General features: G+C 36.4%; 1 protein-coding gene across 7 annotated transcripts in view; it reads left to right on the forward strand.

Moving 5' to 3' along the window:
• The window catches only part of STK33 (serine/threonine kinase 33), a 258,645-nt gene that overhangs the window by 146,930 nt on the left and 84,897 nt on the right, over window positions 1-26,818 (forward strand). For 6 of the 7 annotated variants that reach the window (XM_037840720.1, XM_037840725.1, XM_037840722.1 and 3 more), the window contains 4 exons: window positions 1,610-1,714; window positions 12,764-12,902; window positions 18,769-18,857; window positions 20,789-20,873. In XM_037840720.1, coding sequence (XP_037696648.1) covers window positions 1,610-1,714; window positions 12,764-12,902; window positions 18,769-18,857; window positions 20,789-20,873 — 418 coding nt within the window. Of the gene's footprint in view, window positions 1-1,609; window positions 1,715-10,677; window positions 10,698-12,763; window positions 12,903-18,768; window positions 18,858-20,788; window positions 20,874-26,818 lie in introns of those variants that run through there. The other variant, XM_037840726.1, reaches the window with a different exon arrangement.

The raw sequence follows: 26,818 nt of genomic DNA on the forward strand, positions 1-26,818 counted from the left end.
TAGGGTGTTTTTTCCCTTGGATTTGTGGTGATAAATGTTACATTTACAAAATGAAATAGAAGGCTTTAGCTATTCTTTAAAACAAACTATAGAAAATTACATAGCTTCTCTCCTTAAAGTTCAGTAGAGTAATATATAAATCTTAATAAAGGCAGATCTAGAAGGCTTTCGAGAATTCCTGAGAATTCTAGAAGCTGGTGTGACCTGGGATATTATTTCCTTTCTCCCTTTGGTGTAAAGTAGATTTAGGGGTTGGGTTTTAGGGTAATAGATATAGTGTACCTACTTGTACTTCATGAATTCATAATCTTCCACAGACATACCGATGCTGAGAATTTACAAAATACTAAGTGAAGAAAAATTCTGTAGTCAACATGTGAATTAAACAACATGTTATTAAATTACATGCAGGTCAGGCCATTTGGGGGTAAGCAGGAGGAACAGAGTTGAGGTGGTAATTAGGAGAAATTGTAGAAACTTTTCACATATGGACTAGACTGGAATCTGCTCCTAATGGTCAGCATTTCTCTTCCCCTCTAGGATAACCTTAAGATGTGCTTTTATCCTTAGGGTTAGGGCATAGTGGAGTGAGCAATACTATTCATTCCTGTGAGGTAAAGGTAACTGGGAGCCGGGATGAAGGTGAAGTTCTAACAGGTAAAGTTTGCCTTGTGATCAGTCCATTTACATTCCTTTATGAGCCAAACTTATATTGTTGGGCTGGGATCTTTGTAATCCCTTTCAGGATTATGTGGAAATAAGACCTGTAAATTAAAACAATACTTATCCTCAGATAATGGCAGTTTAGATATTAGTAGGAACAATAATTTGGAGTGGTGCTAGTGGTGGTGAAGGTGGAGAAAGCCTTTTTAGAATTTCTTAGGTGACATTACAGACAATCAATTACCAACACCCTGAATGGAAGCCATATGCCCCTAGGGTGGTCCTGCCTTTCCCTTTGGCTGTCAGATATGGCTAAGAGTTAGATGTTAGGAAATGAATTTGAGGTTCGATTGGTCTGAAGGCAAGATCTTTCCCTTTCAGAGCTAGTTTTTGAGGCCAGGGAGGTCAGGGGGGGCCAGGGATGGCATAATGCAGAACCAAGTGTGGGATCTCATTGCCTATTGTTTCTTTTGCATTATATTTTTCTATGTATCTATATCTATATATAAAAGCAAAGCAAAACATAAATCAACAGAAGAAAAAATTTTGTGTTTATCTTCTCCAATTGATGATTCTGGCAAACATATTTTTGTTGATATTATGCCAACTTCAAGGGATCAGCTTGATTTTGAAGGAAATATTAGAAAGTATGTTAAAAATTGGAATAATTTTTTGAGGACACAGATACCATATTGTAACTGTTTGAAGAACAGATAATGCAAGAAACAGATGTGCTTTGAGGCTATATCATATGCAACTTAAAATTGCACAAAGGAAATGGGGCATAATTTAATCTAACCATAGGAATAAGGTGCATGTAATCATTTGAAAAAGAAACTCCTCAAGAAAATGAAGGGAAAAATATAAAATAACTTTTATATTGAGGTTGGTGGGAGTGACAAAATGTTCATTCATATGTGAAATCTATGTTTCCTCATTAATTAAGGCTGGAAGCTCTGCTGTGAAATTGCTTGAACGGGAGGTGAACATCTTAAAAATTGTGAAACATCAGCACATCATACATCTGGAACAAGTATTTGAGACGCCTAAGGTAAAGCTCTATCAGGTGTTTCGTTTTGAAAGTTGTTGTTATTACAAAATGGACATTGTTCCATTGTGAAGTAATCCCTTTGGGACACTATTCTCATGTCATTGGCATGGGTCTGTCATTGGAGATTGATGAGATCATTCTGGAAGACTTTTATTGTTGATTGTATAATCGAGTGTCTGATGATTAAATTTGATGTCTAGTGATATTTCTTTGTGGCAGGTTGAAAACAAATGTTTCAAGTTGAAACAACTTCATACACAACCAAATAGTGATTAGAGCTTCTTTAGAGGTGGCTTTCGTTTTGCACTGATCCTTAGTTTCTCCATTGGTCTCTTGGAATATTGCCATAATTTGCAAGATTAACTTTATAATCAAATTGTTTTGGGAATATTTGGCACTATATAAGATATTTTGTCATCTGTTGTTACTAACATGATTTGTCTTCTTTCTTTCATAGATGTTATTGTTCTTCTCTTTCAATACCTGTAATTTTCATTTAGAGTTGTTTAGAAGCCTGGGTTATTTGTCATTCTGCCTCCAGATTGTTTAGTACTTGGAGGCTTAGATGTTTCTCTGCTAGAGGACAGTATATTGTAGTGGTTAGGCATGTGGACTCTAGTGTCAAATTGCCTGTGGGTTTGAATTCTGACTCTACCTTTTATTAGCTATGAGGCCCTGGACATATTACTTAACTTCTTTGTACCTCAGATTCCCCATCTGTAAAATGGGTTTAATAATATCCACCTCAATTGATTGTTGAAACATTTACTTGGATACCTGTCTCATTAAATGTTAACTACTGTTCTTCATTTCCTTTGCCAATCTCTAAGGTAGTAATAGTCAATTTGGGTTATGCATTATGCTTGGTTCATAAGGAGTGCTTGATAAGTATTAAAGACCACAGTTATTCTTCATGGGAGTAGCATATGGCAATGTTGCTGTAGTTCTTCAATACTCTTTACAGCCTTAGAGTTGTGATTTCTTTTATCTCCAAATCTAGACTGTTTTTTTTCTCTGTATTAACAGTTTTAAACAATTTGATTATGATGTATTTTGGTGTAGTTTTCTTCATGTTTCTTGTGCTTGGGGATCATTAAGCATTTGGATTTGTATATTTATGGTTTTCATCAAATTTAAGTGAATTTTGGCCATTTTATTTCTTCAAAAATTTTTTTCAACCTTTCCCCCCATTTGGGGACTCCAAGTAAACATGTTAGATTGCTTCATATTGTTCACAATTGACTGATGCTTTGTTCATTTTTTCAATCTTTTTTTTCTTTTGTGTTTCATTTTGTATAGTTTCTATTGCTATATATTCAGATTTAATAATTATTTTTCTGTAGCATCTAATTTGCTATTGTTTTAGTTTCCTAGGCTGCTTATGTGAATACCATAAAATGGATTGGCTTAAACAATGGGAATTTATCAGCTTATGGTTTTGAGGTGGAAAGAAAGTCCAAATCAAGTCATCATCACACAATGCTTTATCCCCCAAAACTGTGGCGTTCAGGAGCTGGCTGTCAGCAATCCTTGGCTCCTGTGTCACATGGCAGGGCACATGGTGGTATGTCCTAGAATCTCCCTTCTCTTCTGGGTTTTGTTGATTTCAGCTTTTTGTTATCTGTGGCTTTCTCTCTCCCTGTCTGAATTTCATTCCGCTTTTAGGGACTCCAATAAAGGGATTAAGACCCATCTGATTGAAGTGGGTCACACCTTAACTGAAGTAACTCCAGAAAAAGTTCTTACTTACGATGGGTTCACACCCACAGGACTGGATTAAATTTGAGAACATGTTTTTCTGGGGTGCATACTGCTTCAAACCTCTACAACTATTAATCCTAAACCAGTGTGGTTTTTTAAATCTCAGGCATTGTAATTTTCATCTCTAAAAATTTGACTTGGGTCTCTATTATATCTTCTTTGTCTCTGCTCAACATACTCAATTCTTTCTCCTTATTTTTTCCTTTTTATTGGAAAAGTTTTAGGTTTATAGAAATCATGCAGAAAATGCAGAGTTCCTATATACTTCCCTACCCCACATACAGTTTTCCCTATTATTAATACTTTGAGTTAGTGTGGTATCTTTGTTACAATTGATAAGAGATATTATTGTAATTACACCATTAACTATACTCCATAGTTTACATTCGGGTTCACTGTTTGTGTTGTACACGCCTATGCTTTTTTAATTCACACCCAAATTATTTTATTCCACAATAAATAATGAAGGCCTGGCAAAATTATTTATTCTTCAACAAAGATTTACTGAAGCTACAGAGTGTCAAGGATTGCCTATACATTATTTTAATTAACATTCCCAGCAGGCCTCTGAGGTTAGAACTATTATCTTCATTTTATAAACAAGGAAACTGAGGACTTCAGAAGTTACACAGTTTACCCAGGAATATCCAGGTATCAGATGATGGAGGCAAAATTTTGATTTTATGAGAGTTGCCTCACCACAAAGCACTTGTTTGAACTACAATCTTCTACCAGTAAATGGACTTTTTTTCCTCATTTTTCTATAGTCCTATGCTTTTAAAAGTTTTTTTTTTAATGCTAGTAACATATACATTTAAAACTACCCTTTTTAACCACATTCAAATATGTAATTCAGTGATATAATTACATTCACAGTGTTGTGCTTCTGCCAACACCATCTATTATGAAAGCTTCCATCACACTAACCAGAAACTATACCAATTTACCATTAATTCCCCATTCCCAGCCCCCACTCTGGCCCCTGGTAACCTGTATTCTAGTTTATGACTCTTTGGGTTTGCTTATTTTAATTATTTCTTTCAGTGAGATCATATATTTGTCCTTTTGTGTCAGGCTTATTTCACTCAATCTTATGTCTTTCAGTTCATCTGTGTTGTCAAATGTATTTGCACTTCATTCCTTTTTTAGGGCTAAATAACATTTCATTGTATGTATATACTGCATTTTTTTATCCATTCATGATTGATGGACACATTGGTTGTTTCTGTCTCTTGGCAATTGCAAATAATGCTTCTGTGGACATTGATGTGCAAATATATGTTCAAGTCCCTGCTTTCAGTTCTTTGGAGTATCTACCTAGAAGTGGGATTGCCAGATCATATGGTAATTCTACACTTAACATTCTGAGGAAATGGAAAACTATTTTCCACAGAACTTGCACCATTCTACATTCCCAAAAACAATGAATGAGTGTCCCCTCATATCTTCTCCAATCTTGTTATTTTCCATTTTTTAAATAGTAGCTACTCTAGTGGATGTGAAATGGTCTCTTACTGTGGTTTTGATTTTAATTTTCCTAATGGTTAATGACATTGATCATCTCTTCATGTACTTATTGGCCATCTGTATATCTTCTTTGGAGAAATGTCTATTGAAGTCCTTTGCCCATTTTTTAATTGGATTGTTTATCTTCTTGTTGTTCAATTGTAGGATTTCTTTATGTATCTGGATATTATACCCATGTCAGATATGTGGCTTCCAAATAATCTCTTCCATCCTGTAGGTTGTCTTTTTATTTTCAAGATGAAATCCTTTGATGCAAAATGTTTATAATTTTGATGAATTCCCATTTTTCTTTTTTTTTTTTTTTGTCTGTGGTTCCTGCTTCATAAAGTCCTAAAGAAACTTTCCTATGTTTTATCCTAGGAGGTTTATGGTTTGGTTCTTATATATAGGTCTTTGATCCATTTTAAGTTAATTTTTGTATACTGTGTGAGGTAGTGATCCACCTTCATCCTTTTCCATATGGATATCCAGTTTTCCCAGCACCATTTATTGAAGAGGCTATTCTTTCCCCACCGAGTGGACTTGGCACCAAGATAAAAATCAGTTGACCAAAGATGTGACGGTTTATTCTGTACTCACAATTTGATTCCATTGGTCTATAAATCTGTCCTTGTGCAAGTACCATGCTATTTTGATGACTGTATCCTCGTAATAAGTTTTAAAATTGTCAAGTGTGTATCCTTCAATCTTGTTCTTGTTTTTTTAAGATAGCTTTGGCTATTTGGGGCCACTTCCCCTTCCATATATATTTGATGATTGGCTTTTCCATTTCTGCAAAGAAGGTTGATGGAATTTTGATTGGGATTGCACTGAATCTGTAAAATCACTTTGGGTAGAATTAACATCATAACAATATTCAGTCATATAATCCATGAATAAGGAATGGCCTTCCTTTTATTAAGATCTTGTTTTATTTCTTTCAGCAATGTTTTGTACTTCTCTTTGTATAAGTCCTTTACATCCTTGGTTAAATTTATTCCTAGATATTTGATTCTTTTAGTTGCTATTGTAAATGGAATTTTTTCTTGATTTCCTCTGCAGATTGTTCATTACTAGTGTATAAAATATTACTGATTGTTGTGTGTTGACCTTGTATCCTGCCACATTGCTGAATTCATTTATTAGCTCTAGTAGTTTTGCTATGGATTTTTTTCAGGATTTCCTATATATATGATCATGTCATCTGCAATAGGGAAAGTCTTGCTTCTTCCTTTCTAATTTGGATGCCTTTCATTTCTTTTCCTTGCCTAATTGCTCTGGCTAGAACCTCCAGTACGATGTTGAACAACAGTGGTGACAGTGGGCATCTTTGCCTTGTTTCTGATTTTAGTGAGTTTTCAACTTCACTTTTGAGTATGGTGTTAGCTGTGGGTTTTTCATATATGCCTTTTATCATATTGAGGAAGTTTTCTTCTATTCCTAGTTTTCTATGTGTTTTTATCAAGAAGGGGTGCTGGATTTTTTCAAATACCTTTGTATCCATTGAGATTGAGTGTTTTTTCCTTTACTCCTTTGTGGTATATTACATTAATTGATTGTCTTACGTTGAACCACTCTTGCATACAGGGATAAATCCCACTTGATCATGGTGTATAATTCTTTTAAAGTGGTGGTAGATTTGGTTTGTTTGTATTTTGTTGAGCATTTCTGTATCAGATTTCATAAGGGGTATTGATCTATAATTTTCTTTTCTTATGGCATCTTTATCTGGTTTTATTATTAGGGTGATGTTAGCCTTATAACTCGAGTTGGGAAGTGTTCCCTTTCTTTAAATTTTGGAAGAACTTGAGCAAGATTGGTGTTCATCCTTTTTTTAATGTTTGATAAATGTCACCAGTAAAGCCATCTGGTCCTCAGCTTTTCTTTGTTTGGAGGTTTAATATTACTGATTCAATCTCTTTACTAGTTTTTGGTTTGTTGAGACCTTCAATTTCTTCTTGAGTCACTGTAGGTAGTTTGTATATTTTTAAGTAATTGTCCGTTTCATCTAGGTTATTTAAATTGTTAGGGTACAGTTCGTGGTATCCTCTTATAATCCTTTTTATTTCTAAATGTTCTATTCATTATTGAAAGTGGTACATTGAAGTTTCCTACTATTAATGCAGAACTTCTGTTTTTCTGTTAAAATCTTTCATGTTTGCTTCATTTATTTTGGGTCTCTGTTCTTATGTGCATATATATCCATATTTGTTTATGTCTATTGTTGAATTTACCCCTTTATCAATATGTAGTGACCTTCTACCTTCTTTGTCGCTTGTAAGTTTTGTTTTTTTTTTTTTAACTTTAACTCTCTTTATCTGATATTGGTATAGTTACCCAAGCTCTTTATTGGTTAGTATTTGCATGCATGTTTTTTCTACCCTTTCACTTTCAATCTACTTCTGTCTTTGAATTTGAGGTGAGTCTCTTGTACACAGCGTATTGTTTGGGTTATGCTTTTGTATTTTTTATATCCATTCTACTCTGTCTTTTGACTACAGAATTTAATGTATTTACATTTAAAGTAACCACTGATAATGTAGGACTTTCTTCTACCGTTTTGCTATTTGTTATTTGTAAATCTTTTATCATGTTGTCTCTCAATTCTTCTGTTAATGCCTACTTTCATATGTACTTGATTTTTTAATTGTGCTATTTTGAGGCCCCTTTCATTTCTTTCTGTATATATTTTTATACATTTTCTTTGTGTTGTAATGGACTTGAATTGAAAATCTTAAATTTACAACAATCACATTTGATTCAATACCAACTTAACTTCAATTGCATACACATACACTGTGCCTATACCTCTCCATCCCCCTACCTTTTTGTTTTACTTGCTACAGATTATATCTTTATACCTTATATGTCCAAAACCATGTATTTATCATTACATTATATGCCTTTGCATTTTACACCCTGTAAGAAGTAAAAAGTGGAACTACATACCAAAAATTACTATACTACAGTACTGCCATTTATAATTACCCATATGGTTACCTCTCCTGTAGTTTTTTATTTCTTTATGCTGCTTCAGTCGGATGTCTAGTGTCCTTTCCTTTCAGTTTGAAGGACTCCCTTTAGCACTACCTGTTGGACAGATACAGTGGTGACAAACTCCATCAGCTTTTTATTATCTGGGAGTGTCTGAGTCTCTCTCTCACATACATACATACATACATACAAACGTACGTACGTATGTACGTACATTTATTTATTTATTTATTTATTAAAATTTTTCTTCTCCCTCACTTTTAAAAGACAGTCTCACTGGATATAAAATTCTTGGTTGACTTGTGTTCTTCAGCCCTTCAAATATTGCATCCCACTGCCTTCTTGCCTCATGGTTTCTTATGAGAAATCGGTACTTAATCTTATTAGGACTACCTTGTACATAATGTGTTGCTTTCTCTTGCAGCTTTCCAAGCTACCTCCTTGTCTTTGACATTAGACAGCTTAATTACTATGTGTCTAGACATGCTTCTCTTCTCATTTGTCCTGTTTTGGGTTTGGAGGCTTCTTGAATGTGATATTCATGTCTTACATTACATTTGGGGAGTTTTCTGTCATTAATTTTTTGACTATTCCTTCTCCCCTTTCTCTCTTTCTTTGCTTTCTGGGACTTCCCATAATGCATATATTGGTAAACTTGATGACATCCTATGGGTCTCTTAATGTCTTTGCTATTTTTATTCTTTTTTCTTTCTGCTCCTCAGCCTGAATCACTTCAATTGTTTTGTCTTTGAGATCACTGATTATTTCTTCTGCCAACTCCAATCTGCTATTGCAACACTCTAGGGAATTTTCCATTTCCATTATCTTTGTCTTCGACTCTAGTATTTCTGGTTGGTTCTTGTTTAGAATTTCTGTATCTTTATTGAGATTCTCATATGGTTCATTCATTGTTTTCCTGATATCCTTTAGTTCTTTTTCTGTGTTTTCCTTTATCTCCTTGAGTATATTAAGGATAATTTCTTTAAAGTTTTTGTCTAGTATGTCCAAAGTCTGGCATTCTTCTTTGATGGTTTCTGGATTTTTATCTTGTTCCATTGGATGGGCTCTGATTTCCTGTTTCTTTGCTTGTCTTATTATCTTTTGCTGCATACTGAATGTTTTAATATTGTAAAGTGTTAACTCTGGGATTTATTCCCTGAATTGTCTAGACAGTTTCTTAAATTGTATCCTGGTAGTGATTTCACAGAGCGTGCCAGGAGCTAACAAAAACAATCCAATGCAAAATCACCTTTTATAGTCTTTGTGAATTGGCTATGCATTGGCTGGTTCTCTCCTTCAGAGTTTAGCCCTCTTATCAAAAAGATCAGTCCAAGGCAAGTGCGAAGTTCAGAGTCCTTTCCATCTTTTCTGAGCCTGAGAATTGTCTCAGGCTTTCTCCCATGCACTTTCTCCATGGCCTTATGAATTCCCCCATTTACAGGGATTCAAATGGCCCTCTTCTTCCTGTGAAGTAGATGTTCTCCCTTCCTGAGTGCTCTGTTGTGTGACTTAAAACAGGTGACCCTTTTCCTCAGCTCACTTTAACTTAATTGTTTCTTACCTGTCACACTCTCCACAAGTTGCTTCAGTCTGCACAGCAAGTTTCGGGAGGGTGAGTCCAAGCCGAGTTTCCCAGTGCAGTCATTTAGTCTGACACTTGACTGATTGGCACTGACATACAGATACCCCATTATACACACAGAGATTACTTTGCTCCTTCTGGGTCAGGAATGGAGACTCACAATGGGAGCACAGTCTGACTCCACATCACAGTAGTGAAGGGGTGGGAGAGGGGCCATCGAGGATACCAGGAGCTTCTCTTACCATTTTTAAAAGGTGTATTTTTTTTATTTGGTACTCATTCAGTTACTGCAACTCTTTAACTGTTTTCTGGAGTTATGAGGAAGAGATCTCTTCCAGTTTTTGCTAGTTGTTCAAAGAGTCTGTGATAGATTGGCATCCTGTAGTGTTTTATGCCACATTTTGGTCAATCAGAAGCCTCTTCCTTCTTGAATATGTTTATGGTAACTCTTTTAATGTTCTTTTTTGCAAATTCTCTCAGCCTATCATTTCTATATCAGTTCGGATTGATGTTTTTTCCCCTGATTAGGGTTGTTTTTTCTGCCTCTTTTTATGCCTGTTAATTTTGGGTATGATGCCAGACATGTGAATTTTACCTTGTCAGATGCTGGTATTTTTTATATTCTTATAATTATCCTTATATTTTTTCTAGAACACAGTTAAGTTATTTAACTGATAAAGTTTGATACTTGCTTTAAGCTTTAAGTCAGACCGGAGCGGCCTTTAGTCTAGGGCTAATTTTTCTGAATTACTGAGGTAAGACCCTTCTGAGTACTTTACCTTACATCCCATGGATTATCAGATTTTTCACTCTGGCTGATGGGATTACTAACTATTCCTGGTTGTGTATAAGCCCCAGTGATTATTCCCTCTGCTTCTTTTGCATGGTTTTCCCCTCAGTTTCAGGTAGTTTCCTCATACACTGATTATTACTCTGCTCTAGACTTAAGAGGAATCCCCTGCAAATCTCTGCAGCCTTGTCTGTGTACAGTTTTCTCCTCTTTGGTGCTCTGCCCTATGAACTTTAGTTTCCTTGGCCTCCTTAGACTCCCAGCTCTATTTCTTCAACGAAGGGAGACTACAGGCTCTGTCTGCTTGGAGTCCGCCTTCCTGCTCTGTGACCTGGAAACTCTCTCCAGAAGTAAGTTGGGATAATCATGGGTCTTGTTCATGTGTTTCCCCTCTCTCAGAAATCACTGCCCTATGCTATATGATGGAGAATGTCTGAAAATTGTTGTTTCATATATTTTTTCCACTTCTTTATTTGTTTTCGGCAGCAGGGTAAGTCCAGTGTCTATTACTCCATCTTGGTCACAATTGGGATTCCAAATCTAGAATAATCTGAAGACTAAGGAAATCCTTTATCTGTGTCCTTTTTATGTATTGGTTGTCCTTAATTCACTTAGGCCAAATCTGGCCCCTCTTCCCTTGTAGTCCCCCAGATGCCTAAACATTTCATTGAGGCCATCTTAAGGATTAATGGAAATTTCTACCTGATTGGTTAGGCTATGGTGACTGGTGCTGATTATCCAATGTGACTATCCTATGGTTTCTTCTGAGTCAAGATATTCTCTATGCCTACATAGCTGTGTCTAATAATTAAAAAAACTTGCTTTGTAACTTTTGTTTGTATAACTTTTATAAACACACATATTTAAAATTGATATTGATTTATATTGTAACCACTGCTTATGCAACTTTTCTTTCCAAATAACTCACTTACCAATTGTGTACTAGCAATCTTACTATGCTGTCAATGGAAAAAAAATATAGTCCAGATCAAAAGTTTATTTGCATGGCAGACTTTGCACAATTCTCATGTTACTTATGAAATTCTAAAGCATCCTAAGGTTTGGAGAATCATAGTTTTGGAAGAAAGGGTGTTACCCTTTTCTTTGTTTTCATTCTTGCTGATTGAACACAGAAGTTGCATTAGCAGTGGTTACAAGGACAAAATCAGACCCCAAAATATTAGAAACAACAAAAATCTAGTAGCACAGTATAGAATGGAGATATGGAGGGTAGTTTGGAGAGAACAGCAATATACATGAAAAAGACTGCATTTTAATTGACTGTGAATTCAATTTGACTTAGTGGATGACTTGACTCTTAGAATCTCTAAAGTGACCTTAATCTACATCAACAGAAACAGCAAATATGGAAGAGATGTTTCATCAATGACTTCTTACCACTCACATCCAATTAGTAACTAAGTCCTGCTATTTCCTCCCCCTAGATACTTTTCACATCTTTCTCTTCTCCCCCTCCTTCTCTCCATTCTGTCTCTCATCTACCTTGGGCCAAATCTAGCCTGCTGACTGTTTTTAGTACTACTCAAAGTTGGAAAAAAAAATTTTTAAAGAGTAATATTTCCTGACATGTGAAAATTATATGAAATTCACATTTCAGAGACCACAAATAAATGAACCATGCTACTTAATGTTGTTAATGACGGCTTTCGCATTACAACAGCAGATTCGAGTGGTTGTGACAGAGACCATATAGCCTTCAAAGTTGAAAACATTTACTATCTGGCCCTTTACAGAAAATGTTTGCTGGCCAATGTTCTCCATTACTGCTCGTGCTCATTCAGAAACGCAAAATTAATAAAATCATACACTTCCACCCTTTTTCCCCTCTGACTCCAGCTCTAAAATCTTTTATGGTTCCTCATTGCATATGGGAAAAGCATCCAAATTCCTTAGCATGATACCCAACCATCTTTATAATTTGGCATTAATCTATTCTTTCTGGCCTTATTCCTCACCGCTCCACTCTGTTCCTTCCCACCAAGCCCCCCATGCTATTAACACTGAGATATTTGTTATTCTTTTAAACAGCAATGCTATTTCAACCTTTGGAGTCTTTGTAAATGCCATCTCCTCTGCCTGTTCTTTATTGTAGCCTCACCAGTGAATATTCTTCAGGCAGAGGCTCCCCTTACTCTGCAACCCAGGGTGCTTTTGGTATATATTAGCAGTGATTGGGTGCTACTATAATTATTTCTATACTGTGAGCTCCTTGAGGTTAAAGACTATGTCTTATATTTCTTCGTTCCTGTACTATCCAGCACAGTATCTTATACACAAAAGATATTAAATATTTTTTAATGATTGAGATTATCAGATTTCTACTATATTATATAACATTTTAAAGTTTTCCAGCTATATAATTTACTCTTTTTTTTTTTTTTTTTTGTAATGCTAGCGAATGTACCTTGTGATGGAGCTTTGTGAGGATGGAGAACTCAAAGAAATTCTGGGTAAGAAAGGCCATTTCTCAGAGAATGAGACAAGGTGGATCATTCAGAGCCTCGCATCAGCAATAGCATACCTTCACAGTAAAGGTAAGAAGAAAGTCATCCAACTCATTGAGTCCATGAATGCAGATACTACATTTGTTTAAGGGTAATTATAATAAGTATTCATAGTCACATAGATAATGCCTTCTAATATAGAAGGTTTTATTTTTAAAAACTACATTTTAAAATCTTTCTAATTATTCTAATTGCTTTACTATTCTTTGTTGATACTGCTGCTGCTTTTCCTCTTCCTCCTCATTTTTTTTCTTCAAGGCAAGTTTGCCCTGCAGTGACTTTATAACATTCTCATTTTACAAATGAGAAAAAACTGTGTTTGGGAGAGTTGATGTGACATGGTTAGGTACAGCAGAGCTGGCTCTCATTTAATAGATATATACTGAGCGCCTACTACTTATGGTTGGCTTAAAGTTACAAAGATTAAAAAGAAAGGCATCTACCCCTCAAAGAATTCAGATGGTAGGAGATTAAATATGGAAAACAAATTATAATTCAACATGAACATTTCTCTGGGAGAGCCATATAAGGTGCAAGGAGCATACAAGTATAAATGTCTCATTTGTCTTTAGAAGGTCAGGGAAGAATTCACAGAAGAAGCAATACTTGAACTAAGGTTTAAAAGATGGAATACAAATAAAAAAGGGAGGGGTTTCCAGACAGAGGAGACAGTTTTTGCAAGGGTAGAGAAACTGAAGACTGAATGTTATGCTAATATCAGTTCTCTCACATTAAGTTATAAATTCAGTACAGTTCCAAATGAAACCTCTTCAGGATTTTTCATGGAACTTGGTACGATTACTCAAAAATGGGTGAGACTAGCCAAGAAAACAAAGAAAATGAAGAACTACGTGGGGGTGGGAGGTGGGAGGGAATTTGCCCTGCCAAGGATCAAAACACATTGTCAAGTTATTGTAATTAAAACTGCCTGGTGTATTTATGTAAGAAGAGACAAACCATACAATAGAAACAAAAACCTAAAACAAAGGCTGGGAACTTTGAAAGGGAAGTATAAATGGTTAGGTATAATTAGCAGTCTAGGGATTATTCAACTACATTTTTCCAGCAGTTATACAAATAAGTTTTTATGTCTAGGGAAATGATTACAATGGATATAAACTGAATCAACTGTTTACAAAGGAAGTATTTGGTACATGATTATGTGAATGTAATTCTGTTCTGACATGTTCAGCTGGGGATCTTGTATCACAAGGATTTTCTTTGTTTTTTTTTTAAATTTTAACATATAAATAGTAGAAAAATGTATGTTGATGTACAAAAATATACCGAAATAAATATAATTTGTGTACATGTAGCGAAATTGCAGTATGTTAAATATTCATATTGGCAATCAACATATGCATAGAAATAAAGAATTAATCCTCTCATTTGTAGACCAAGGCATATGGGAAGCCCTTCTGGACTTGTGGCTAAGACTGTCTCCCTCCTGCTGGGAATACCAAACCTTGGAAAGGGTTGTCCTCTTCCACATTCACCAGATTACTTTTTTTTTTTTTTTGAGATAAATTCATCCTTACAGGAACAGTTGCAAAAACAATACAAAACCCATACACAGAACTCCAGCACACCCTGACCCCCCCTCCCCAGATACCCCATCCACCAACTTTAACATCCTGTCACACCATTTGTTTCTTTCCCTCCCTCCCTTTCTCCCTCCCTCCCTATCATCCATCATCTATTGCTCTGTCTTCTGAACATATGAGAGCAAGCTGCACACATCCTTGAACAAACAATATAATTCACATCTACAATTCCCATGAACAAGAACATTCTTTTATGCAATCCCATTAAGCACAGCTAAGAAGTTCAAGAAATTCAACATTGATGCAAAGCTTACATTCTATATTTCCTTTTTTTTTCTTATGTCCCAACTGTGTCCCTTTGAGCCTCCTCTCCGCCATCTTCAGATCCTGTCCAGGATCACCCTTGGCATTTAATTGTCATTATCTATTTAGACTGTCTTTTTCTTTTTCTTTTTTTTTTTTTTCAATTGTGGAAACATATATACAGCCTAAATCTTCCCATTCCAGCCTCTCCCTAGCATTCCATTAGTGGGATTAATCACATTTAGAATGTTGTAATGCTATCACCTTCCCACCATCCATTACTAGAAATTTCCCTTTACCCCAAACAGCAACCCTACCTTCATTTCTTAACTCCCCATTGCCCCTTCCCCCACTTCTCATTACCCATACTCTACTTTTCATCTCAGTGGTCATATTCTCTGATGCTTTCTTTGTGTTTACCGTGGGGCTTAAATTTAACCTCTTAGATCTATAACAATCTTGTTTTTCTTTGATACCAACTTAACTTCAATAGGACACATAAACTATGTTCCTATACTCCTCCATTCCCCCACCTTTATGTATTTCTTGTCAAAAATTACATATTTTACATTAAGTCCGGTTTATGTCATTACAGTTTATGTATTTTAGATCCTGTAGGAAGTAAATAGTGGAGTTATAAATAAAAAATACAGTAATATTGGTATTTATATTTACCATGTGATCTTTACTGGAAATCTTTATTTCTTCATGTGGTTTCAGTCAACTGTTTAGTGTTTCTTCCTTTCATCCTGCTCAATTTCTTTTAGCATTTCTCATAGGACTGATCTACTGGTGATGAAGTCCCCCAGCTTTTGATTATCTGGGAATGTTTTCATCTCCCCCTCATTTTTACCTTCCAGTTGTTTGTGAATTTTCTAAGTCTCTGATGGGTATTGACTTCTATTTGTATTCCACTGTGGTCAGAGAATGTGCTTTGAATAAATTCATTTTTTTTTTAATTTATTGAGGCTTATTTTATGTCCCAGCCTATGGTCTATTCTGGAGAAAGATCCATGATCACTAGAGAAGAATGTGTGTCCTGGTGATTTGGGATGTAATGTTCTATATATGTCTGTTAAATTTCTCTTTATCTCTCTCTCCTTTCTTTGTTTCTCTGTCAGTAGGGCTCCCTGTAGTATCTGAAGTAGGGCAGGTCTTTTATTGGCAAAATCTCTCAGTATTTGTTTGTCTGTGAAAAATTTAAGGTCTCCCTCAAATTTGAAGGAGAGTTTTGCTGGACAAACTATTCTTGGTTGGAAATTTCTCTCTCAGAATTTTAAGTATGTCATGCCACTGCCTTCTTGCCTCCATGGTGGCCGCTGAGTACTCACTACTTAGTCTTACGTTGTTTCCTTTGTATTTGGTGAATTGCTTTTCTCTTGCTGCTTTCAGAACTTGCTTCTTCTCTTCAGTATTTGGTACTGATCAGAATATGTCTTGGAGTGGGTTTATTTGGATTTATTCTATTTGGAGTTCGCTGGGCATTTATGCTTTGTGTATTTATATTATGTAGAAGGTTGGGGAAGTTTTCCCCAACAATTTCTTTGAATACTCTTTCTATACCTTAACCCTTCTCTTCCCTTTCTGGGACACCAATGAGTGTTAAATTTGGATGTTTTATTTTATCTATCATATCCCTGAGATCCATTTCAATTTTTTTCAATTTTTTCCCCATTCTTTCTTTTGTTCTTTCATTTTCTGTTCTGTGGTCCTCAAGGACACTGAGTCATTGTTCAACTTCCTCTAATCTTGTATTATGAGTATCCAGAGTCTTTTTAATTTGGCCAACAATTTCTTTTATTTCCGTAAGATCTTCTATTCTTTTTATTTAGTCTTGCAATTTCTTCTTTATGCTCTTCTGGGGTCTTCTTTATGTCCTTTATATCCTGTGCCATGCTCTTCTTCATGTCCTTTATATCCTGTGCCAGCTCTCGTTGTTTGTCTGTGGTTCTTTGATTAATTGCACCAAGTACTGTGTGTCTTCTGATCTTTTGATTTGGGTGTTTGGATTTGGGTTCTCCATATTGTCTGTGTGCCAGTTTGAATATATTATGTCCCCCAAACGCCATTATCTTTGATGTAATCTTGTATGGGCAGAAGTTATCAGGGTTGATCAGATTGTAATTCTTTGAGTGTTTCTTTGGAATACACCCCACCCAGCTGTGGGTGATGACTCTGATTGGATAATTTCCATGGAGGTGTTGCTCCACCGATCCAGGGTGGGTTTAAGTTGATCAGTGGAGCCATATAAATGAGCTGACATAACAGAAGGAACTCAGTGCAGCTGTGAGTGACGTTTTGAAGAGGAGCAAGCTTGCTAGAGAAGAACGTCCTGGGAGAAAGCCATTTTGAAACCAGAACTTTGGAGCAGATGCCAGCCACATGCCTTCCCAGCTAACAGAAGTTTTCCGGATGCCATTGGCCATCCTCCAGTGAATCAGCATCAGAAAACTAGAACAGTCTGGTTTTATCATATGCTTTAAAATTTTCTGTTGTTTTTGGCCTCTTGGCATTTGCTTTACTTGGTAGGGTTCTTTCAGGATATAAAAAATACCAATGTCTAATTTGTCAGATCTACAGCTTGGTGACGTACACTTTCTCTAACTAGCCAGCAGATGGCATCTGCAAGTCACCTATTCCCCTGAAGTCAGTTCTTCCCAACTTTGTCTTTGTGGTATGTGGGGATCTGATTCTTGTGGGGTTCAGTTGGTGCACTAAGTTTGGGTGTGTTGTTGGTGCTGTCCGCACTGAATGTGGGGTGTGTGTCTGGGTGGTTAGGGAGGCAGGGCAGCTTTAATAGTCAAACCTACCAGGTGTTCCTGGAGATTTAAGGCTGTTGCAAGAGTCTAAACTTTCATTTCAGTCTTGCCACAGATTGTCTCTGCCGCTGATCCACAAGTCCTTGGTATTGGCGTAGGGTTCCTGGGATTTCCAAGCGGGCCCCCCTTCTCAGCCCTGCTCTTCCAGGACCTCTGCTGAGGGAAGGTTGTGCCACGTCACAAGAGTGCCCCAGCCCTCCAGGGAAGCCCTAGGCTGCCAGGCCATGCAGGGGCGTTCCCAGCCTGCTTTAAAGATGGTTGAATGGGGCGTGTTAATTTCCCCCTTTTTGCACAGCTCCGTCTTCCCAGCCCTGGGACAGTTAGTTGTGGGTGCACTAAAGGCCACTGTCCATGGCTGATATTGTGGCATATGCACGGTGCATACTCCGTGCATACTCCCTGTCACACTGGGACCCTTGGCCCAGCTCTAGGCTATAGCTCTGGCACCGGCAGGAGCGTCTCCAGCCCGCCGGGGAGATGGCTGCAAGAGGCCTGGTTTCTTTCTCCTTTTGGCTCCCCTCTGTCCCCCTGGCCCCAGGACAATCAGCAGTGGGCTGTCTTCCACGCTAGACACCGAGACGTTGGCCCAGCCCACTCCTGCCGTGCTTCACTGCGCGGTTCTCACCGTCGTAACCACAGCTGCTCCCGGGTTTTTTTTTTGTTTTTTTTCGTTTTTTGTTTTTTTTTTTTAAAGAACTAGTCCTTCTCCAAATGCCAACCCACGGTTTCCCCACACTGCAGCATGGCCGCCGGGCTTTCAGCCAGCTCACTTACTCGTTTCAGAACTCAGACTCCCGGTTTCACCAAATGCATGGTCCCTGTGGATTTAGCAGACCTTGTCTGGCTGGTGCATTGCTAGAACTGGTATCCTGGGTCACTTTCTGGCTTTTATCTAGTATTTTTCATGGAGGTGTTTTTTTTTGCCCTGTCTCACCTAGCCACCATCTTAGGTTCTCCCCACCAGATTACTCTTAAAGAAGGGCAGCTAGTTGAGGTAGCAGAGAAATGGGTAGAGATGAGGAAGTCAAAGAAAATGACTCTTTAAGATTAGAAATGTGGAGGTAAGAGATCTGCAAATAAGGGAATAGAACAGGGCAGAATTGCACTTGACCATCCTCAAAATTTTCAAAAGTAGACATTAATTTGTCAAATATATTTATTTATTCTATTTGGGTCCCCTCTAAATTTTCTCATTATTAACTTCATTTGATTTGTTTATTTTCTTCATAGATATAGTGCACAGAGATCTAAAACTGGAAAACATAATGGTTAAAAGCAGCTTTGTTGATGGTAACAATGAAATGAACTTAAACATAAAGGTAAGATATTAGAAATGGTGGTAAACATTTTCCCATAAAGAGTTTGATAGCAAAGTGGCAAAGTTCGTTCTCAAAAAGAGAACATTCTCAAAAAGAGCTACATCTTAGTAGCTTTTAAGCAGTCAGAAAACAGGTGATTTGTGCTAAGAAATAAAAATTTCACAAAAGAGGTTGTAACTGACAGGAATCATTTTACAAGTTAAGTGGAACTCTTGAATTTTTTTAGAGTACATATTCATTTTGATAGTTTTAGATTAGTTAATAGCAAGCAAACAGATGTTCTGAATTCTAATTTATTTCAAAATTATGCCTGACAATTTGATATAAATGTGCTAGAGATTTGGAGAAAAGTACTCCTAGGCTGTGCCTTTGTACTAAAATCAGTATTCCTCATTGAAAAATTTCCTAGGTATTAATATTTATGCCCTAAGCACAATTAAGGTGCCAAGTGTTTTTATTCTTGAAGACTTTATTCAAATAAAGTGTTCCTTAATGTAAAATAAATGGTAGGATACATTATTTATTATTTAGAATTTTAATGGTGGCTGCTTTCAAAATATATGAATGTGTTAATTTAGAAATAAAATATTGTCTGTGAATAACTTGCTCTGTTGCAGAAGCTAAATCCTTATGCAATATAATAGATTCAACAGTGTTTTCAATTTACCCAAGTAAATATTCTTCAGTAGTTCCAGTGTAAACTCAATGAAAGCAAGAACTGTGTATGTCTTATTCACTGTTGGTACATGGAGCAGTACCTGAAACATAGAATGTGTTCAATAAATATCTGGTGAATTAAGGAATAAATGCTGTCCAAAGAACTGAATTGAACTATGAGACCTTTTGTATATTTGATATCTGTATAGATTTTCTGTGGAAAAAGATATGTGTCACAAAGCTCCAAGTGGGATGTTTGTGAAAACTCCTGGAGAAATTGATTCATCAATTTAGAATAGTAGTGATATCTATGATACAAGTAACATTTTTTGTCTATAAGGCACTAGAAACTTTGCATTCAGTGTCTATGGACCAAGAGCCTGTCTTTGGTTTTATGATCAATAAATGTGCCTATTTTTCTGCTTTCAGCCCAAGGCTGTTCCAACTTCAGAGGCAAGACCAAGGGCACATACTGAATCTTTAATGACCAAATGTTTAGTGACCAAGATTTAGAACTGAGCAGAAAGACTGCAGTTATAACAGGCCTCCAGAATATTTGTAGTTTAACCGTAGGGTTTTTCCTGTTAATTTGCTTCTTGAAGTTTTTTTATTTTTCCACATTTATATGTATACATAGTCTTTGCTTCCATTTTTATATCAAGGGCAGACTATTTATATGCTGTTCTACATCTTGTTAGTGTAGTAAATTTTTAAATTAGTCTACTCTAGAAACACAGGAAATAATAGTAAAGAAAAGGTAATATTTACCAATTGTAAAAAATTATAAAAATAATGGAGTGTCAATGAGTGCTGACAATGATAATTATTTGCATTTATAACAGTACTTTAAACTGGAACATAGATTAAGTATCAAAATAACAGATGATAAACATACCAAGGGCAGAATGTATTTTACAATGAAATAAGTTTTAAAAAAAACTTTTTTTATCTGAAAAAATTTAAATTCCTTCTTTCAAGATATAACTTCCTATGCTGAACTGGTGAATTTAATTAGCAGGCATGAACAATCAATGTCATGGGCATTTTCTCAAGATTTGAGAAACCATGTTTCTCTTAAGTTTCTTCTTCATGCAAAAGAGTGAATGGGGAGGAAAAAGCAGGGTCTTTGTTAGTAATACAAGTAAAGTTTCCTCTCTTTCCCCCCAAGTACCCCTACACTAAATGCAATTACATTGTGTTTAAAAATCCTATTGTCAGAAGGTGTGAGCTCTGGGACAGGAAAACAGTTGATTATGCCTGAGTTTCTCTTCCAGGTGACAGATTTTGGCTTAGCGGTGAGGAAGCAGGGTGGGAGTGAATCCATGATGCAGACCACGTGTGGGACCCCTATCTATATGGGTAAGTTAGTAGAGTTCAAGTGATTTTTTTCTATGTAAATGAGTAGAACAACTAAGCTTTGCTCTCATGACTTAATGGCTTTGATTGAACTATTTTTTCTTTTGTTTGGTTTCATTTCTTTCAGTGTTTTCTCATAGCTCCTATCTTCAAATATTTTTGTAATTTTGATTGTTTCTCTGGGCTCTTCTTAAAGTTGTTTATATTTCTTAGGTAATCATATCCCAAACTTACAGTTTTTGTTAATGCATGCTAAAATAATGTGTTTTTTTTTGCTTCTTTGCATTTTATCCAGTTTTATTGCCATCAAAGAATATTTCATAAAATGTATTGATTAAATATATTTTGTTTCCCATTTTTCTAAATGTGATTTTTAACAGCTTACTGAGTTATAATTTAAATGCCGTAAAACGTACCATTCAGTGTTTTTTAGTGCATTTACTGAGTTGTACAACCACCACCACTATCCAGTTTTAGAACATTTCCACCCAAAAGTTCCCTTGTACCCATTTGCTATCCCAGCCCCAGATAACCACTAATCTGCTTTTTGTCTCTATTGAATTGTATTTTCTGAACATTTCCTATAAATGAAATTATACAATATGTAGTCTTTTGCATCTGACTTTTTTCATTTAGCATGTTTTTTGAGGTGCATCCATGATGTAGTATGTGTCAGCAGTATGTTCCTCTTTATGGCTGAGTAGTTTTCCATTGTGTGGATATACCACAGTTTGTTTATTCATTCACCAGCTGAAATGTGTGTTGTTTACAGTTGGGGTTATGAATAATGTTGCTATGAACTTTCACATGTAATCTTCATTTGGGACATATGTGTTCATTTTTCTTGGGTTATCTACCTAGGAGTGGAATTGCTGGGTCATATGGTAAGTTTATATTAAATTATTTTAAAAACTGCCAAACTGTTTTCTAAAATGGCTGCAACATTTGACCTTCCCAATAGCAATGGATGAGGATTCCAGTTTCTTCACATTTTGCCAACAGTTATTATTAACTGCCTTTTTGATTATAGTACATTCTTGTGGGTATGAAGTGGTATCTCACTGTAGTTTTAATTTGCATTTCCCTAATGACCAATGATGTTATTCCCTAATGACCAATGATCTTTCCATGAGCTTATTAGTCATTTGTATATCTTCTTTGGTGAAATGTCTATTGAAATCTGTACCTATTGAGATGATCATGTTTTTTTCTCTTTAAATTTATTAATGGAATAATTACATTAATAGATTTCTTAATGTTGAAACATCCTTGTATTTTAGGATTACACTCAACTTGGTTTAATATACTGCTATATTCAGTTTACCAACACTTTATTTAGGATCTTTAACTGTAGCTTTCTTTCTTTTATGCTACCTTTGTCATTTTTTATGTTAGGTTATATAAGCCCCAGTTTTTAAAATATATTTTCACTTTTTCTATGCCCATGAACACTTTAAATAATAGAAATTATCCTTAATATTTTGATGAAATTTCCCCTTAAAACCTTTTGGTCCTCTTATCCTTCAAGGGATAAAGTTTTTATTATTTTTCAGTTTATTCTAAGTTATTCAAGTCTTTTACATTCTTCTTGAATCATTTTGATAATTTATATTTTCCTGGAAATTTTTTCATTATTTTAAGATTTTAAATTTTATTGATACAAATATGCAGATTGTGTTAACTTACAATTTTCAGATTCTTCTCTGTATTATTATATCCCCCTATTCAGTCTTTTTTTTTTTTTTTGAAATGAATTCAAAGTTATAGGAACAGTTGCAAAAACAATACAAACCCCATACACAGAACTCCAGCATACTGTGACCCCCCTCCCCTGATACCCCAATCCACCAACTTTAACATGCTGTCACACCACTATTTCTTTCCCTCCCTCCCTCCGTCCTTCCCTATCTATCATCCATCATCTATTGCTCTGTCTTCTGAACATATGAGAGCTAGCTGCACACATCCTTGAACAAACACTATAATTCACATATACAATTCCTATGAATAAGAACATTCTTTTATGCAATCCCATTAAATGCAGCTAAGAAGTACAAGAGATTCAACATTGATACAAAGCTTGCATTCTACATTTCCTGTTTTTTTTTTTTTTTTTTCCTTTTGTCTCAACTGTGTCCCTCTGAGCCTTCTGTCCTCCATCCTCAGATCCCATCCAGGGTCATCCTTGGCATTCAATTGTCATCTATTTAGACTGTCTTTTTTTTTTTTTTTTTTCTCAATTATGGAAACATATATACAGCCTAAATCTTCCCATTCCACCCCCTCCCTAGAATTCTATTAGTGGGATTAATCCCATTTAGAATGTTGTAATGCTATCTCTTTCCCACCATCCATTACTGGAAATTTCCCTTCACCTCAAACAGCAACCCTACACTCATTTCTTAACTTCCCATTGCCCCTTCCCCCATTTCTCTTAACCCATACTCTACTTTTCATCTCTATGGTCATATTCTCTGATAATTTCTTTGTGTTTACTGTGGGGCTTAAAATTAACTTCTTTAATCCATAACAATCTAGTTTTTCTTTGATACCAACTTACCTTCAATATGTTCCTATACTCCTCCATTCCCCCACCTTTATAAAGTTTTTGTCAAAAATTACATATTTTACATTGAGTTCAAAACCACTGATTTGTCATTAGAGTTTGTGTGTTTTATATCATGTAGGAAGTAAATAGTGGAGTTACAATTCAAAAATTATTGACTTCTGTTTGTATTCCATTGTGGTCAGAGAATGTGCTTTGAATATATTCAATTTTTTTTTTAATTTATTGAGGCTTGTTTTATGTCCCAGCATATGGTTCATTCTGGAGAAAGATCCATGATCACTAGAGAAAGATGAGTGTCCTGGTGATTTAGGGTGTAAGGTTCTACATATGTCTGTTAAAATTCTCTATATCTTTTTCCTTTCTTTGTTTCTCTGTCAGTAGGGCTCCCTTTAGTATCTGAAGTAGGGCAGGTCTTTTATTGGCAGACTCTCTCAGCATTTGTTTGTCTGTGAAAAATTTAAGGTCTCCCTCAAATTTGAAGGAGAGTTTTGCTGGATAAAGTATTCTTGGTTGGAAATTTTTCTCTCTCAGAATTTTAAATATATCGTGCCACTGCCTTCTTGCCTCCATGGTGGCCGCTGAGTAGTCACAGCTTAGTCTTATGTTGTTCCCTTTGTATGTGGTGAATTGCTTTTCTCTTGCTGCTTTCAGAACTTGCTCCTTCTCTTCAGTATTTGAGAGTCTGATCAGAATATGTCTTGGAGTGGGTTTATTTGGATTTATTCTATTTGGAGTTCACTGGGCATTTATGCTTTATGTATTTATATGTGTAGAAGGTTGGGGAAGTTTTCCCCAACAATTTCTTTGAATACTCTTTCTATAACTTAACCCTTCTCTTCCTCTTGTGGGACACCAATGAGTCTTAAGTTTGGACGTTTTATTTTATCATATCCCTGAGATTCATTTCGATTTTTTCAATTTTTTTTTCCGTTCTTTCTTTTGTTCTTTCATTTTCTGTTCTGTGGACTTCTGGGACACTGAGTTTTTGTTCACTTTCCTCTAATCTTGTATTATGAGTATCCAAAGTCTTTTTAATTTGGCCAACAGTTTCTTTTATTTCCATAAGATCTTCTATTTTTTTATTTACTCTTGCAATGTCTTCTTTATGCTCTTCTAGGGTCTTCTTTATGTCCCTTATATCTTGTTCCATGGTCTTCTTCATTTCCTTTATATCCTTTGCCATGTTTTCATTCCTCGATTGTAGTTCTTTGATTAGTTGTGCCAAGTACTGTGTCTCTTCTGATATTTTGATTTGGGTGTTTGGAATTGGGTTCTCCGTATTGTCTGGTTTTATCATATGCATTAAGATTTTCTGTTGTTTTTGGCCTCTTGGCATTTGCTTTGCTTGATAGGGTTCTTTCAAATTGTAAAAAAAAAAAATACCAATCTAATTTTTCAGAAATACAAGTTGGGGTGTACACTTCCTCTAACTAACCAGCAGATGGCATCTGTGAGTCACCTATATCCCTCAAGTTAGTTCTCCTCAATTTTGTCCTTGTGGTGTGTGGGGAAATGATCCTTGTGGGGTTCTGTTGGTGAACTCAGTTTGGGTGTGTTGCTGGAGCCCTCTACCCTGAATGTGGGGCATGTGTCCGGGTGGCTAGGGAGGCAGGGCAGCTTAATATTCAAAACCCCCAGGTGTTCCCGGAGATTCAAGGCTGCTGCAAGAGTCTAAGCCTTCATTTCATTTCTGCCCCAGACCCTCTCTGTCGCTGACCCACAAACCACCGGCATTGACATAGCATCCCTGGGTTTCCGAGCAGGCCCCCCTTCTCAGCTGTGATCTTCTAGGACCTCTGCTGAGGGAATGCTGTGCTACGTCACAAGTGCGCGCCTTCCCTCAGGGGAAGCCCCGGGCTGCCGGGCCGTGCAGGGGCGCTCTCAGCCTGATGCAGAGATGGCTGAATGGGGCGTCTCAACCCCCCCTTCTCCTCGCACAGTTCCTCCTTCCCAGCTCCAGGACAGCTGGCCCGGCTCTGAGCTGTGGGCACGGCCCCGGGCAGGAGTGTCTCCAGCCCACCGGGGAGCAAGCTGCAAGCAGCGGGGTTTCTTTCTCCTTCCGGCTGTCCCCTCCATTCCCCTGGCCCTGAGGGAATCTGCAGCGGGCTATCCTCCATGCCAGACACCAAGAGGCCGGCTCAGCCCACTTCTGCCATGCTTCACTGTGCGGTTCCCACTGTCGCAACTGCAGCCGTTCCTGGGTTTCCCCCCTTTTTTTTTAAAAAAGGACCAGTCCATCTCCAAACGCCAACACCGCACGGCCGGGGGTCTTTCAGCTGGCTTACTCACTTGTTTCAGAATGCAGACTCCTGATTTCACCAAGTGTACAGCCCTTGTGGTTCTGGCAGACCTTGTCCAGCTGGTGCATCACTGAAACCAGTATTCTGTGTCACCTTCTGGTTTTTATCTAGTATTTTTCATGGAGGTGTTTTTTTTGTCCTTTCTCACATAGCCGCCATCTTAGGTTCTCCCCCCATTCAGTCTGAATATATTTTTTAGAAGGCTATATGATGTAGTGTTAGCAGTATGGTCTCTGAAGTTACCTGGCTAACTCTGGATTCCAGCTCTGCCATTTAATGGTGGATACCCTCTGCGCAAACAATTTAACTGCTTTTGTCGCAATTTCTACATCTGTATAATAGATATATGTCATTCATTTATCAAATGATTTTTTTAATCAAATGTTTTTTGAGGGCCCACTTTATGTCAGATACTGTTCTATGTATTAGGCATACAAGAGTGAACAAAATGAAAAAATGTTTTGCCTTTACGTAGCTTAACATGTTAGGGGGCAAACATTAAATGAGATGAAGTAAAATATCTGGTATGTTAGATGTAAGTGCTAAGAAAGAAAAATAAAACAGGGCAGGGCATAGGAAGTATTTAAGTTCATAATATTTTTCTTTTCAAATTGATGTAAGGATTAAGTGAGAAATTTTATGTAAAATGCTTATACAATAATAATAACTTTTTTCTTAATTGAATTTGTTAGAGGTTAGTATAGTTTATTGGGCTTCTCAAAGAACTGGCTCAAGTTTAATGTTATGTAATTTGCTTTTTAATTAATTTCTGCTCTTATATTTCTGAATTCATACTTTCTACTTTCTTTTTGTTTATTTTTAACTTCCTTGGTTGAATGCTTATTTATTTTCAATCTTATATCCTAATAAACACATTTAAGACTGTGCTTTTTCCTTTGAGTACTTCTTTGGTCTTTTCTTTTGCTACACAGTGTTCTAATTGTGACTCATTTCTTAATAGCCCATAATTTTAGTGTTAGTCGTCTTCTTTAACCTAAAGATTATTTAGAAGTGTCCTTAGAATTTTCCAGTTAGTTAGGGTGTGTTTGAGTACATGCTCATGTGAGTATGTTTTAATT

The sequence above is a fragment of the Choloepus didactylus genome, chromosome 6 (assembly GCF_015220235.1).
Source record: "Choloepus didactylus isolate mChoDid1 chromosome 6, mChoDid1.pri, whole genome shotgun sequence".
Lineage (NCBI taxonomy): Eukaryota > Metazoa > Chordata > Mammalia > Pilosa > Megalonychidae > Choloepus > Choloepus didactylus.